Raw genomic sequence first — 16,749 nt, 5'->3', positions numbered from 1 at the left:
GACTCATAAACAACCTGCAATATGCAGATGATACAACCTTGCTTGCTGAAAGTGAAGAGGACTTAAAACATTTACTGATGAAGATCAAAGAGCACAGCCTTCGGTATGGATAATATTTCAATGTCAAGAAAATAAAAATCCTCACCAGTGGACCAATAAACTACATTCTTATCAACAGAGAAAAGATTGAAGTTGTCAAGGACTTACTTCTTCCTGGATCAACTATCAACACTCGTGGAAACAGCAGTCAAGAAATCAAACAACGTATTGCTTTAGGCAAATCTGCTGCACAAGACCTTTTTAAAGTGTTGAAGAGCAAAGAATGTCAGCTTGAGGACTAAGGTGTGCCTGACCCAAGCCATGTTATTTTCAATAACCTCATATGCATGAGAAAGCTAAACAATGAGTAAGGAAGACTGTTAGAAGAATTGATGCTTTTGAGTTATGGTGTTGGAGGAGAATATTGAAAGTGCCATGGGCCGCCAAAAGATCCAATAGATCTGTTTTGGAAGAAGTGCAGCCAGAGTGCTCCTTGGAGGCCAAGAGGGCCAAACGTTGTCTGTTTTACTTCAGACAGGAGGGACCAGTCACTGGAGAAGGAGATCATATTTGGTAAAGTGGAGGGTCAAAGTAAAAGAGGAAGACCCCAACGAGATGGATTGGCCAAGTGGCAGCATCAATGAACTCAAGTGTAGTAACAGTAGTGAGGTTGGCCCAGGATCAGGCAGTGTTTTGTTCTGCTGTGCATAAGGTCGATATGGGTCTGTACCTACTCAATGGCATGTAACAACAACAACAACTAAAGTCCTTTTATGGAACTATAGGATAAGCACTGGACTACAAGGTCGGTTTGAATGACAAGGTCAGTAGTTCAAATTCATCAGCCACTCCTCAGAAACCCTATACAGAGTTCGCTATGAGTCGGAACTTACCTGACGGCAGTTAACAACAGTAGTTATATCTTTCTGTGATGGTTAAGGTTGTGTTATCAACTTGGCTGGGCCTTGATTCTCGGTATTTGGCAGTTATGATGTAACTATTCCCCACGATGAGATCTGATACAGCATAATCATTTTCATGAGGAGGTCAGCTATGAGCAGTCAATCAACTGCAAGCCATTTTCCTCAGGGGTGTCAACAGCTTTTAATATATATGAACCTTCTGGCAAAGCTAACTTGCTTTTTGTCAACATCTCATTTCTGGAGATTGGAATTTGAGCAAGTAGCCTGCTTCACTGCCAACCAATCTGGGAGTCATTCGCCTCTTCCGCCTGTAAACCAGCAGCCTGCAATCTTAACCTGCTGACTTTGGATTCATTTGTCTCCCCATCAGCCACTGACCTGTCAATCTTGAATATGTCAGTCCCTATAGCTATGTGAGTCAGGAGAAGCCTCCAGCCTGGCATCTTACCCACAGACTTGGAACTTGTCAGACTCTACATCTGCATGAGTCATTTCTTTAAGATATATACGTATATATACATCAAAGACGGAGTCCTGGTGTGGTGCTGTAGATTAATGCAATGGTCTGCAAAGTTGGTTTGAACTGCAAGGTCAAGGTTGGTGGTTCAACATGGAAAACAACATGAAAGACAATATATGCTGTTGTTATTAAGTGCCATCGAGTCAGTCTCAACTCATAGCCAACCTGTGTAGGGTTTCCGAGGAGCATCTGGTGAACTTGAACCACCAACTTTGCAGTTCAGTGCAATTAACCCATAGCGTTATACCAAAACCCCAAAGATTTATAAACATATACATGCATATATGTATGTCCTTCTGTAGTGCTGCAGGATAAGGAGCTGGACCCTAAGGTTGGTTTGAATCGCAAGGCTGTCAATTCAAACGCACCAGCCGCTCCTCAGAAACCCTTCACAGGGTCTTTATGAGCCAGAACAGACTCAATGGCACATAACAACAATATTTACATATGTATAAGCTTAATTGACAAGGAGCTCTGGTAGCATAGTGGTTACGAATCAGGTTGCTAACCTCAAGGTCCGCAGTTTGAAACTACCAGCGGTTCCGCAGGAGAAAGATGAGGTGTTCTGCTCCCGTAAAGATTTACAGGCTCGGAAACCCTGTGCAGGGTCACTAAGAGTCGGAACCGACTCCACGGTAATTAACAACAACAAGCTTAATTGAGTTTGTTTCTAGCGAACCCACCCTAAGATACTCTTTTAGTAGTTTTCATTGGCTCTTCTTTTTTAAATTTCTAAAGATAAAAGTTAGATGATCGATTTGAGATCTTTCCTCTTTTTTAAATGTAGGTATTTTTAGGTACACGCTTCCTTCTGAATATTTCCCTTGCTGCGTTCCAGTTTTAGTATGCTGCACTTTCATTAGTTTAAGTGCTTTCTCATTTCCTAATGATTTTTTTTCCCTTTAACTCATTTGTTGTTTAAAATATAAAAATATTTCCATAGACTTGAAAATTTTTCAGTTTTATTTCTATTATTGATTTTCAGTTTCATTGTACTGTGGCTGGAAAAGATGCTTTGTACAATTTAAGACTCTTGTAAATTTTCATGACGATTTATTTTGTGACCTAACTATGGTTTATTCTGGAGAATGATTCAGGTGTACTGAAGAATAATCTGTATTCTACTGTGGTGGTGGTTATGTGCTGTGGAGTTGGTTCCGACTCATAGCGACCCTGTACAGGGTTTCTGAGACTGTAAATCTTTACGGGAGCCGAACGCCTCATCTTTCTCCTGTGGAACAGCTGCTAATTTCAAACTGCCGACCTTACCGTTGGTAGCCCGATTCGTAACCACTACGCTACCAGAGCTCCTTGTATTCTATTGTAGTTGGGTGTAATACTGCATATATTAGAGGACTTTGAATTAAAATATAGGAAAATTTCCACAAACTTTTTGAAGCCCCTCATAGGAATGTTAGGTCTAGTTGCTTTATTTTGTTTGTTAAATGCCATTGAGTCAGTTCCAACTCATAGGGCCCCTGTAGAGTCTTCCAAGGAGTGGCTGGTGGGTTTGAACAGCTGACCTTGCAGTTAGAAATCTAGAGCTTATCCTAGAGCATGAAACCAGGACTCAAGTCCCACAGGTACTCTATTTTCTTTTTTCTTTAAAATATTCTGACACATAAACCATTGATGTACCACTCTGCTCATTTATACCTAGGATCTTTACTCATGTTGTTTCTTTTACCAAAAACACTTTCTTCTTCTTTGCCCTTCACATTCTAAACTAGAGTGACCAACTTATCTCAATTTGCCCACAATTTTTTTGGGTTTCACAATGACATATATGTCCAAGAAAACCTGTCTGGCCTGAATAAACTAGGACATTTATTTACTATACTCCCAGATAACTTCTACCAACTTTTATATGTTTTAGCTTAACATTGCTTGCTTTTTTGATCGCCCAAACTATTTTAGATGATCAAGTTAAAAATCTGTATTCTGTATTTTTTCTGCTTAAAATGTATCATATTTATAAATAAATGATCATACAATTGTTTAATTTTTGTCTTCTCTGATAAAATAAAAATCACATACTTTTTATAACTAAAACATAGAACACTTTCCAAAGAGTAACACTGTTCAAAGAATGAATCAAATTCTTAAACTTTCCAATGAAAATGTAAGGTACAGTATATGATTAAGTCATATAAGGTATCAGAACTGATGCTTCATATGGCAAAGTCTTCTGCATCTTTTGGTAAAACCCAGGCCCTATACAGTACAATAAGGAGCTCTGGTAGCATAGTGGTTACAAATTGGGCTGCTAAACTCAAGGTCAGCAGTTCGAAACTATCAGCCGTTCCATGGGAGAAAGATGAGGCTTTCTGTTCCCGTAAAGATTTATAGCCTCGGAAACTCTGTGCAGGGTCACTATGAGTTGGAACCGACTCCACGGTACTTAACATATAGTACAATACCCTCTTACCATTGATGTGTACTACATATTCACTGAATGAATGATATTGTATCAGTGAGACTGAGAACTTGAAAAAAAAAACAAACCCATGCACTAACAGGGATTGCTGCTGCTGCTATGTGCCAATGAGTTGGTTCCAATTCATAGTGACCCTGTGTAGGGTTCCCAAAGTTACAAATCTCAATGGGAGCAGAATGCTTCATCTTTCTTCCATCAAGCGTCTGGGAGATTTGAATGGCTGACCTTGAGGTTAGGAGCCCAATATATAATCCAATACACTGACAGGGACTAGTACATCAACCATCTTGCTGTTGTTAAGTGCCGCTGAGTTGGGTCTCACTCATAGCGACCCTGTATAGGGTTTCTGAGGAATGGCTGCTGGGTTTGAAGCACCAAACTTGCAGTTAGCAGTTCAGTGCTTATCCTAAAGTGTGACACCAAACAGAATTAAAGTAAATGTAAAAATAAAGTAAATAAAATGTCAACAAAATAAATGTAATACAGATTTCAATACCTAGGATTTTATATACATATGTATATGTACATAAACAATTTAATAAACAGATGGATCTTATTCTCTTACTTCAGCAGCTCTGGTTTCTTATCTAAAATATTACTAGAACCATAATGTAACAGATGTGCAAACATAATGAGATTCCATTTAAATTAACATCTAAGATATGCATGAATATTATGACATGATTGAAGTTATTCCTTTTTTCTCTACTGAAATGAGCAATAGAATTGGATATTATTTTATCTTCTGCTTATAGTGATATACTTATAGACATATTTACCAGACACACATACAACCATTTTGATGAAAAACATTGAAACATGACAATCTTAATCACATACCTAAATAATATGCAAACATAGAGCTGATACTGTGAAAAACAGAGCAATCTTTCTTTGTAAAAATAACACAATTTCAAGGAAGTTACTTATGTTTTCTTTTTAAATTTAGCTTGCTATTTGGTTGTATAATCTACACAGCTGTTATTAGTATATCGTTTTTATGAAGGAGAGATCCAAACTTAATTTGTCATTTTATAAAAAGCACATTAAAAAACAACAACAACAACAACAACACTTCAGGGAAAGAAGAACTTCTGAAGGACATAGTTGCTACTCTGTTCCTGGAAAAGGTTTAATAGGAGCAGCACTGGTTCCATCTTCAGAATTGGGCACAACCAGATGTTGAGACATTAAGAAAGATGAAATTGTGGTTGGAAGAGAAGGAGTGACAGCTGTGATTTACATTTCTATGCATGCCTGTGTGATTTTCTTATATGCAGGAGTTAGAATAATGACATGCAGCTCTTCTACAAGGGTCCTGCTGATCCAACATACAGTTTCTCTATTGTTGATGCTATTATCACTATGTTATTATTTTTCAGTTGTAAGTCTTTTCTGGACTGGATGTAAATACTAAAAAAAAAAAAAATTCAGTCATTCTTGAGATAAGCCTATATACATTCAGGGTCTAAGCATAGAAAATCAAACTAAATTGAATCAGTACATCTGAATCTAAATTTCCAGAAAGACAAGACTAATCTAGTAACTCACGAGCAAATCTAGCTTCCAACATCCTGGCATTCTTGTTTTTAGCATGCTTATTGTATTCAAGTATTAAAGTGTCAGAGGATCACTTGATTTGGATTCTGATTACATATTATTGCTGTTCTCCATGTTATCAGAAGGTAATTATAACTCGTCATAGTTATGATCTTAACTCTTGTTTGTTTTCAGCTCAGTTAGAACAAGTAAGCAATGACTTACTCTTGTTAGATTGCATATCCTAAAAATCCTGTTGATCACATCACAATCCATTGAACAAGACATACATTCCACTTGGATAGGGCCATATCGCAGCATCCCTTCTTCAGGCCAATACTGAGGGCAGCCCTAAATAATCAAAATTTTGAAAGAAAAAGAAAATCAGCATTGTTTTTTTCTAACTAGGGTAGTGAGAAGCAGATTTTTTAGCATTTTACTACTACTTTTTATGTGTACAAGTACCCAAAGGCTATTTATGAGTATTAATTAACCTGGGACAAGTCGACTTCATTTAACATCACAATGGAAGTGCAGCCATAATCATATACTAATCTCCAGAAGTCTTTCACAGTGTTTGGCAGAGGGTATTGAGTGACGATGAAAGCAGCTGGTTGCCTGTAGCTCTGTGAAGTAACAAGGCAAACGGAGAAATGTAAGAACTGGAAATCCATGATCAGTTGCATAAGCAGATTCAATATACTAATAAAACCTACTCGCTTTATATAGAGTTTGAATTTCATTGATGCATAAACCATGAATAACATATCTAGACCACTGGAATCTACTAAAATGGACAATTGTTCCCCCAAACGTCTATCAGATTGCTGTGTATTGGTGGCTTGTGTGTTGCTGTGATGCTGGAAGCTATGCCATTGGTGTTTCACATACCAGCAGGGTCACCCATGGTAAATAGGTTTCAGAGGAGTTTCTAGACTAAGAACAAATTAGGAAGAAGGAATAGGTTTTGTCCATATCTGAGAGATTCACCTCTGAAAGCCTAATGAATAGCAGGGCAATATACCAGAAAATGAGTAACTCGGGCTGGAAGGCACTCAAAGTGCAACAAAGGAAGAACTGCCTCCTAAAAGCAGAATCAACCTTAATAGTGTCAAGTTTCTGGGATTTTCATTTGTTGATGAAGCATGAATCAAAATGAAAAGAAAACGTCCATAACAATCCATTTATAAGGACATGAAATTTATGAATTATAAATCTGGGAAAATTTGATGCATTGACCACTAACGACTAAAGATTAAAGGAGTTGTGGGAAGACATCAAGAGCTATACATGAATAAAGTAAAAAAGGTCATTTAAAAAACAGGGAATAAAGGAGAGACCAAAATAGATGTCTGAAGACATTCTGAAACTTGCTCTTAAATGTACAGTAGCTAAAACAAATGGAAGAAATAATGAGGTAAAAGAGCTAAATAGTAAATTTCAAAGGGCAGCTTGAGACAGCAAAGTATTATAATGAAATATGCAGAGATCTGGAAATAGAAAACAAACAGGAAAGAACATGTAAGCATTCTTCAAACTAAAAGAACCAAAGAAAACATTCAAGTCTCAACTTGCAATACTGAAAGATTCTATGGGCAAAATATTGAACAATGAATGAGGCATCAAAAGAAGATGGAAGGTACACAGAGTCACTGTATCAAAAAGAATTGGTCAACGATCATTTCAGCAGCAGCACAGGATAAAAAAGCAACTGTATAAAAGGAAGAAGTACAAGCTGCACTGAAGGCACTGGTCAAATAAGTAAATAGATAAATAATCTCCATGAATAGTCAAAATACCAAGTGAAATCTTCCAACAAACTAGCATAGTGCTGGAAATACTTCCTAGTCTACTCCAAGAAATTTAGAAAACAGCTATCAAGCCTGAAGACTGGGATAGATTCATTATCTGTGCCCATTTCAAAGAAAAGTGACCCAATATATTTCATAAATTATAAAATAATATCATTATTATCACACACAAGTAAAATTTTGCTGAATGTAATTCAAAGACAGTTGTAGTAGTACAGTGACAAGGAGCTACAGAAATTCAAGTCAGATTGAAACGAGGATATGGAATGAGGCATATCATTTCTGACATCAGATGGATCTTGAATGAAATCAGGGAATATTAGAAAGATGTTTACCTGGGTTTTATTGACTATGCAAAGGCCTTTGACTGCATGGATCATAACAAACTATGGATAGCATTGCAAAGAATGGTAATTCCAGAACCTGTACAAAGACCAAGTTGTTAGAATAGAATAAGGGCATACTGAATGGTTTAAAATCAGGAAAGGGTTATATCCTTTCATGATACTTATTCAATCTGTACACTGCGCAAAGAATCCAAGAAACATGGCTATATGAGAAAGTGGTATCAAGATTGGATGAAGGCTCATTAAGAACCTACTATATACAGATGACACAACCTTGATTGCTGAAAGTGAAAAGGACTTGAAGCACTTACTGAGGTAGATCAAAGGCTATAATCTTCAGTATAGATTACAAGTCAATGTAAAGAAAATGAAGAGTCTCACTACTGGACCAATACTGAATCAATGCATTATGAAAAACAGAGAAAGGACTGAAGGATTTAATTTGCTCCACAACCAATGCTCATGGAATCAGCAGTCAAAAAATCAAACAATGTATTGCACGGGGGGCAAAAAAATTCTGTTGTATGTACTAGACCTCTTTTAAGTGTTAAAGAGGAAAGATATCACTTTGAAGACTAATGTGCACCTGATCCAAGCCATGGTATTTTCATTGCCTTATATACTTATCAAAGTTGGACCATGAATAAGGAAGATGAGGAAAGAGTTGATGTACTTGAATTATGATGTTGGAAAAGAATATTGAAAGTACCTTGGATGCCAGAAGAACAAATCTGTCTTGGAAGAAGTACAGCCAGAATGTTCCTTAGACATGAGGATGGTGAGATTCATTTTACATACTTTGGATGTTATTAGGAAGGACCAGTCCTTGGAGAAGGCCATGATGCTTGGTAAAGTGCAGAGTCAGTGAAAAAGAGGTAGAGCCCCAACAAGATGTACTGACACAGTGGTTGCAACAAGGGACTCAGACACAATTTTGTTCTGTTGTATAGAATGTTGCTATGAATTGGAGTCAATTAGATGGCACCTAAAAACAATTGGCACTGTGGGTTAATGTGCCAGACTGCAAAGCCATTTGAACTGCAAAGTTGGTGGTTCAAGCTCACCAGGAAACCCTATACAGGGTCACTATGGGTCGGAGTCGGTTCAACGGCACTTCACATCAACAACAAAAACAATTGTAATTATTCAATTTTATGGTATTACTTTGATTTACCTTTGTAAACAATTCTAAAGTCAAGAATTAAATTTGTACTTTGTTGCGAGGAATAAATACAGGCCCAAAATTTAAAAAAAGGAAAAGAAAGAACTTCATTAGGTTCCTCTTATACTATTTCCATTTTCCAAAAGTAATCACTATCTGTGAGACTGAAGACAAAGTAAGCTCATTTCTTAGTGTGTGTGTGTTTGTGTGTGTGCATGTCTATCTACTGACAGTTATATATAAATACTAAACTACTTCTTTCAGGTGAAACAGGGGTTTCTGCGAGCTTCTGGTTACAACAGCTATCTGATCAACAAATTATATGATTAACACATATTTTTTTTTCTGCTTCTGTTTAGAGAGTTACTGTTCAATATTTACTAATGATTCATTAACACTGAACCCAAGGTTAACCATATTATAATTCATACACAAACAAAATTTGTCTAATACGTTATTTTCTCTGTAAAGCACATCACAGCATTTCTGTGCTTAGGAACACTAGATAGCACCACAACACTATACTTAGGGGCTATTCTAAGCAGCTAAATCACCAACAAAAAAACCCCACAAAAATGCAAAATATGTGGCACTAAGTAGACCGCAAAAAAAGAGTTATTTTTTCTAGGATGATAGGCAAAACAAGATGACAGAACATAGCCTTGTTCAACCTCAACCTACCTGGTCTTGGGAATCTGAAACATGCAGATTGATGATGTATGCTTAAATAGGCATGTATGTTTCTATGGAAATTTTCAGGTGATATTAGCTAATGATTTGCAACAAAGCAAAACAAAAAGCTAGAAGTTCCCTGTGATAGATTTCCTTAATGATGAAAAAGAATTGGCAGTGTTTTCCTAAATCACTGGTTTCAAACACTTCTTTAAGTGTTTTCATCTATATTAGTATCAGTGTAGAAACTGATCCTTGGACTTCTTTGGGCCTACCACCATTTGGAACACATTAACCATAGCATTCCATTCCATGAATCAAAGTAGATGGAAATTCATCTGGCTACTTCTAACTTCAAGACATTGCAAAGTTACACTTGCTACTGGGGTAAATATCACCAAACAATGGTATGAAGATAATGAGAAAGGATCCAAAAAACAATTAAGCTTTCTCCCAATTAAACATCTGATCTATGTGAAGGTAAGGCAAGCAAACTGATAACTATTTACTCATTTTGTGAGTAAATAGTTATCAGGAAAGATAGACATAAAGAGACAACAATGTGGAACAAGATTTAATATTTTATGTTTTCCATCACTTAATGCCAACAGCCCATTTTGTTTTCCTTAAAAGGCATAACAAAAATGGCGTATTAATACTAATGACGGATTTGTTGTAGAAAGTGGGGGTGGGGGGGGGACGGGACACAGAGCCCTGTGTTTTGTAAACCAAACCAACCTTTACTTCTCTGAAGGCCCAACTAAACCACTAAAATTACAGAAAAGTTCAACTATGTAATGTATTTTGATGTAATGTATTTTGTAAAGTCACACAGAATAGGAATAGGTAGAGTATAAGGTTCTGTATTTACAATGAAAAGATAATCTGAACATTGAGAAAAATGTGATAAAAATGCCAAAGACAAAACATACTGAGGCATCAATACCTTTTCTTGTATTATTTTTTTTTATCTTTCCATACATCCATTCATCAAATCCAGACTCAGAGATTAATAAATGTGGTATGTTAGCTCTGAATTTAGTATATTTGCCTTTGAAGACAACTAAAATGGGATGAAAAGGTATCATTAGACTATAGTATGATTTCAGCAGATGTGATTAAAGGTTAGGTGAGACTGATCACAGCAAGAATGGAAAATTTTCAAGTGAGTGTTGTCTGACTCTTTTAGGAAGCATTATAAAAAACTAAAAGACTGATTTAAAAAGAGGAAAGATGAAGGTAGCAGAAGACTCGGGGAGGAATGCAAGAGTTAAAATGAATGCAGGCAAATACTCTTAACTGATGGTACCTGGAGGGGATTGCAATCATTGTGATGAAGCAAGCCATATAATTTATTGAATGTAAAATGGATTATTTGCCCTGTAAACCTTCACTCAATATTCAATAAAAAGTTTAACAACAAAAAGTGAAATTTGGGTTTTTCAAGTTTGTACCACCAGGCTTCTAATTTATAGTAGCTAAGTTTTAAATATATATATATAAGAACAATTCTAAAAGCCTCATCATTAGAAAAAAAGTGATTAATCCTGATTTCTAATTTCTCCTGGTTATGGTTGCATAGGTAAAAGGGTTTACATAATGAAGGTGATAAACTATTACACAGAATTCTGAGATTCTTGATTCTTCTCAAGGCAGCCAAACCAAGATGGATAAAGATATCATTAAAAACTCTCTTTTCATGTTATTCTAGTGAAAGGCTGCTAACATGCTGATAACATGAATGTTCTGTCATCTGTGGTCATTAAGATTGGAGTCGGGGAGTCTGGGGCAAGTTGGCACAGTAAACAGACACACTGAGCCAATCCTCTGCAACAAAGGCATGGAGACTGAGTGAAATAGATACAGATGGTGATTCTGGAAACCTGAGCATCAGAGGATATGGCAGAGATTTGGATTAAGTGCCAACTGGAAGAGGAAGCTGAACAAGCACAGTGAGAGAAAAGACAATCAGGTAGACTGTGAGCTGGTGTAGAGCAGCCCGGTCATTGTAAGCTTTTGTAAGTGGTTGTTGACGTGCCAGCCTGTGGTGTGGTCACAGGATGCAGCAGGAGGCTGACAACAAGAGTGTGCAGTTCCCCCTTGTTCACTTGCCCTCCTGGTAGATTGGGGTCGTGGCCACTTACAGCCTTTGCCAACCCAGGGGCCACTGACATGTCTGTACAACCTCTGCTCTGCCTGGGGTCAGGTGCTTGGCATAGCACCCCTGCTTCTGAGGGTGTATGAATTTGCCCTAAACTAAGCTACACAGTGTGTTCACACTTCAGGTCTCTACCACATCCACCAGGAGAGAGGTGGTGTATGCATTAACCATAGCATTCCATTCCATGAATCAAAATAGATGGAAATTCATCTGGCTACTTCTAACTTCAAGACGTTGCAACCAATATACAGTCCTCAACTAACTATAAATAGGACACAACAACGTCTGTTAGAAAAATTCAGCTTACACAAAGAAATAAGACAGAGTGCCTCAAACAAGTGACCAAAGTGCAAAGTCAGAAAATATAACACCAAAGTGGTATCAGAGTTTCCTGAAAAGGAATGAAAAAGAATTAAGCCACTTCAATGGACAGTGAGATATCAAGAAAACTACAGATGAAATCAAGGAAAACAGACAAATGTATGGAAAATTTCAGGAGACAAACTGACCAAATAAGAGAAAAAATAGAAACCACACAAAAACAGCAACTAAAAAGCCAGAAGATTAACACTAAAACTTAAAAAATAGATAACACAATGAAAGGGTAACAGAATTAAAAATAACAAGAGAAACAGAATTAAATCAATGGAAAACCAAAATACTGAGCTTAAAGAAAAATCTCAATAATCATCTGCTAGAGGAACAATATAAGATTTATGTGGGGCACTATCAAGAGAAATAACGTATAAGTAATACGAATTCCTGAACAGGAAGAGGCAAAAACCCCAGAGAATATTATCCAAGAACTGTTGCAAGAATACTTCTTTAATATCATGAAAGATAAGAAGATAGTCATTCAAGAAGCTGAAGGAACTCCAAATAGGATATACCACCAAGACACATTATAATCCAACTTTTGAAAACCAAAGGCAAGGAAAGAATCTTGAGAGCAACTCAGGAAAAAGAAATGTTACCTATAACGGAGAACTAATAAAAGTAAGTTCAGATTTGTGAGAAGAAAGCATGCGGGCAAGAAGACAATGGAATGACATATATAAAACTCTGCCAAAAAACAAAAGCCAACCAAGAACCATATATCAAAAAAAAAACTGTCCATCAAATATGACAGCAAAATTTGTTCATTTTCAGACAAATAGAATTTGTAAAAAACAGAACAACTTTATAAAATTACTAAAAGGAGTTCTTTGGACAGAGAACCAACAACAGCAGACAACTTGCAGCTAAGATACATGACAATATCACATAGACTAACCTCAGATATAGAAGTATGCAAAGTTAAACAAACTTATAAGACTGAAAATAGAAAACCAAAAATACAGTTGTAACAATGGCAAAAATACCCATAAAGTAAAAGGAGGGAATAATGTAGTTATAGAACTTCCAAATGAAGAGTAAATCAAGTAATTTCAAGATAAATAAATAACAAAAATCTAACTGTAACACTAAAAACTAGATCAAGCCTTACCCCTAGCCCTTGCCCAACCATTACCACTAACAGCCATAGTCCCAATCCTAAACATCACCCCTTACTTCTACCCACTTACCCCCAAAATAAAAAATTAAAGATTTAAAATAAAAAAAAGATTGGAGTGAGGAGAGTTGGTTGGTTGTAATGGATATGCTTCTATGCCTTCTCTGTCCATAGAGTAATCTGAATGAATACAAAGATTTTACATTATCTACCAATAGGCTCTATTAACTTGTGGTCAATAAAAGAACTGAGAGATCAATTTTTGGAACAATAAGTGTCAAAGAAAAAAATTTCCAAAATTAACAAAACATCTTTAGAATATGACATGTAGTCATTTAAAATTTTTTTTTTAAATTTCATTCTTAACTGTATTGGAAATAAACAGGATTTTCTTTTCTGAAAATAATAAAGATGAAAACTATCACCTGTAGTAGTTACTTTTTGCAGAGAATATAAAAATTCCCAATCAAACTCCACACCTTCAACAAAGCTATAAAATTAGAGTTCTAAGAGTCACTATAAGGGAAATCCAACGTCATTCTCAAAAAAGAAAAGAAAAAAAAAAAAAGTATTTCAATGAAAATTTCTATTTTTTTTTTCCTTTTTGGGTCACTTAAAATTTTCCAGAAAAGAAAACTAGCCAGTGTTCTGTTGCATTATGAAGCTTTTCATGGTTTCAAGGCACTTTACATTAACAAAGAGGGCAGTCTCTTACATCCATCAGAGCAGCATTGATGTAGTTACTGCTCTCCCCATCAATTGTAATTAAAAAAGGCAGACATCTGTCAGGTGGCAGCATGTCCATGAAACGATTCTTGTCATGGTTCCTTGGCAGGCATGCTATGCTGCAGTCTTCAGCTTGGAGTCGAGGAGTGACTGAATTCAAGGTCTAAAAAGAAAATGGATCCCAGGTTAAAAGACTGACCCGTTTAATAACACAGCACAGATCCATGAAGTATTTAGGAAGTCAAGTAGAAAGTAAAGGATTTATACAAAGTAATAGCATTTACCACTATGACAGGCTTATAGGCTTTATAGTTAAAGCTAATGAAGCCTGAGAAGTGACAAAGAAACAAAATATACATTGTTCAAAATGCCCTTTCTTAGAAGAAATTGGGAAAGTGTGATAACATAGACACACAAAATGTACTGCATAACCAAGGAAACAACAATGTAGATGGTCCATTATCATGACCCTTCCATGAAGTTGGAAAATGCAACTTTTGGCATGCTGTATTAGGAAATATAAGGAGCTCTGGTAGCGTAGTGGTTACGAATTGGGCTGGAAACCACAAGGTTAGCAGTTCGAAACTACCAGCTGTTTTGCGGAAGAAAGATGAGGCTTTCTGCTCCCATAAAGATTTACAGCCTCGGAAACTCTGTACAGGGTCGCTATGAGTAGGAACCGAGTCCACGGCACATAACAACAACAACAACGTTAGGAACTATGCCATGGAGTGATGGAAAGAGTCCTGGGCAAAGAATCAGGTTTCAGTTGTGGGTCTTAAATTCATAGCCATGCACATTCAGGATGTCTTAAAGACATTGAAAGTATTTGGGGCTATTCAGAGACAATCTGTAGCATAAACTTTAGCTATGACAGTGTGAGTAACATAGAAGGTCAAAATCCATAAGATTGCATGAGAATATATGGTTGCAAATACACATAAATCACCAGCAAATGGTGACTTATGTGTATTTTTATGATACTTTCCCCCCATGTACTTCCCTGAGCCTGAACTTATTTGCCCTTCAAGATATTACAGACATGAGCTCATTAATACAAAAGTGACTCTGTATTATGTATAATAAAAGAGACAGGCATTATATTATACTTATCATAGGGTCAAAGGTTATAAATTTGATTTAAAAGATAGTCCTTTAAAAAATGAATAATGTACAAATTGTAATAAGTTGCTTATAAATGATGCTCTAAAAATAGCAAATACCTGAAATTCATCTTTGAGATGTGAAGAGTTGGTCTGGGAGTCTATTCTAATCATATCAAAATATGCAGCTTTAAATTCACAGACAGGTATGGCAGTTTCTCCACATAAGCAAGCTTCTAAAATGGCATCATGAATAAAAATATACTGTTCCTATCAAAAGAAGGAAACAGAAAATTTTCATATGATTCTAATAAAACATATCTGATATCAAAGGCAGAGATTATATCACTTTTTTCAGTATGGAAATATTAATGAAAAAAAAAACTCTGATATTTTCCAATATGACTTGAACTAAGAAGAACCTACTCTTTTGTTTGATACACATTACAAGGCAACAGAAAAAAAAACAACAACAAACAAACATTGTACTCTACGTCAATCAACATACCTCTGTCTGGACCATATTGATTCGGCGAGATCTTAAGGCTTTGACACAATTGTAGATGTCAACAACCCCTTCTCTTTCAGCCATGTCCAGCATGATGTCAATCACAATATAACAGCCAGTCCGACCAGCACCAGCACTAAACAAAATTTTAAAACATACTTAAGAATTCTAGAAAGCATGACTGTCTATGTAACTTTTATTAAGGTCTACTCCACTTTCAAATAGCGTAGTGGTTATGAATCAGGCTACGAACCTCAAGGTCAGCACTTCGAAACTACCAGCTGTTCCGCGGGAGAAAGATGAAGCTTTCTGTTCCCATAAAGATTCACAGCCTCAGAAACCCTGTACAGGGTCCCTATGAGTCAGAACTGACTCCACGGCACATAACCACCACCACTTTCAAATAGGTGAAAGTTAACTTGATTTAATGAAGGGTAAATCAATTTGTATATGCCATGTACACACTTAATGCAAACAACTTTGGTCTAAACTGCTTTGGTATAAACTGAGGTTTGATATAAAACTTCCAAATAAGAGGATAGTACTTAAAATCAAACTGTATTTAAAAAATAATGCATCTATATTATTCAAGAAAGCTCCCTATCTTTCTTACATAGTATTACACAAATTTACTACACATCATTTCATGTAATGAATTAAGAGGTGGGTTTATGTTTTCAAATTGAACTCCAGTTTGAAAGATTTTTTTTATACTCCCGTAGCAGTGTGTGTTAGGACAAAGTGCAAGAACGCTGGCTTACTGTCATAGACTCATTAAGACCCAAGGGAAAAAGGGCATAGAGATCAGAATCTTCCAGTGAGAAATCTGAGTAGGCACAATTCAGAAAAGTTCTAAATGGCTAGGAGCGAAGGCAAAGGAATCAAAGGTGAGAAGAACTATATCAGAAAGCAAACTTGAACAATGAACTGAAGGAAAAACAAACTTTTTAAATTGTTAGGTGCAGAATATGATTTCTGACCAGATACAGATAGTCTCTATCTTAGTGCTATCTTTTATCCAATTCAAAAGTTGAATCATAAGGAACAGCCAGAAATATCACCATAGAAAGCTTGTAAGTCTGTCTTCTGCCTATAACGGATTGGAATACTTAAAATGGGGTTACAACGTGCCCAGTGAATGAGGCTTCCTGCAAAGCCTCTGCATTACATAAGACTATAGGTGGAATCCTGAACAGTATCCAGAATCTTCAGAGGTGGGAAATTTCCACTTCAAAGGACCGGCAGCCGAGCCAGGAGCAGCTAGAACAGAAGATACTTCTTGAAAGAAAGACCAACAGGAAAAAGATCA

At 36.4% G+C, this 16,749-nt stretch overlaps 1 protein-coding gene across 4 annotated transcripts in view; it reads right to left on the bottom strand.

Annotated features, from left to right (window-relative positions):
* PTPRK (protein tyrosine phosphatase, receptor type, K) overlaps positions 1-16,749 on the bottom strand; it is a 756,434-nt gene that overhangs the window by 16,638 nt on the left and 723,047 nt on the right. For all 4 annotated transcript variants that reach the window (XM_006834676.1, XM_006834677.1, XM_006834675.1 and 1 more), the window contains 5 exons: positions 15,441-15,576; positions 15,053-15,202; positions 13,819-13,992; positions 5,953-6,084; positions 5,684-5,809 (listed from right to left, as the gene is read on the bottom strand). In XM_006834676.1, coding sequence (XP_006834739.1) covers positions 5,684-5,809; positions 5,953-6,084; positions 13,819-13,992; positions 15,053-15,202; positions 15,441-15,576 — 718 coding nt within the window. The remainder of the gene's footprint in view (positions 1-5,683; positions 5,810-5,952; positions 6,085-13,818; positions 13,993-15,052; positions 15,203-15,440; positions 15,577-16,749) is intronic.

Source organism: Chrysochloris asiatica, unplaced genomic scaffold, assembly GCF_000296735.1.
Source record: "Chrysochloris asiatica unplaced genomic scaffold, ChrAsi1.0 scaffold00013, whole genome shotgun sequence".
Lineage (NCBI taxonomy): Eukaryota > Metazoa > Chordata > Mammalia > Afrosoricida > Chrysochloridae > Chrysochloris > Chrysochloris asiatica.
This window is presented reverse-complemented; position numbering and strand designations above follow the sequence as displayed.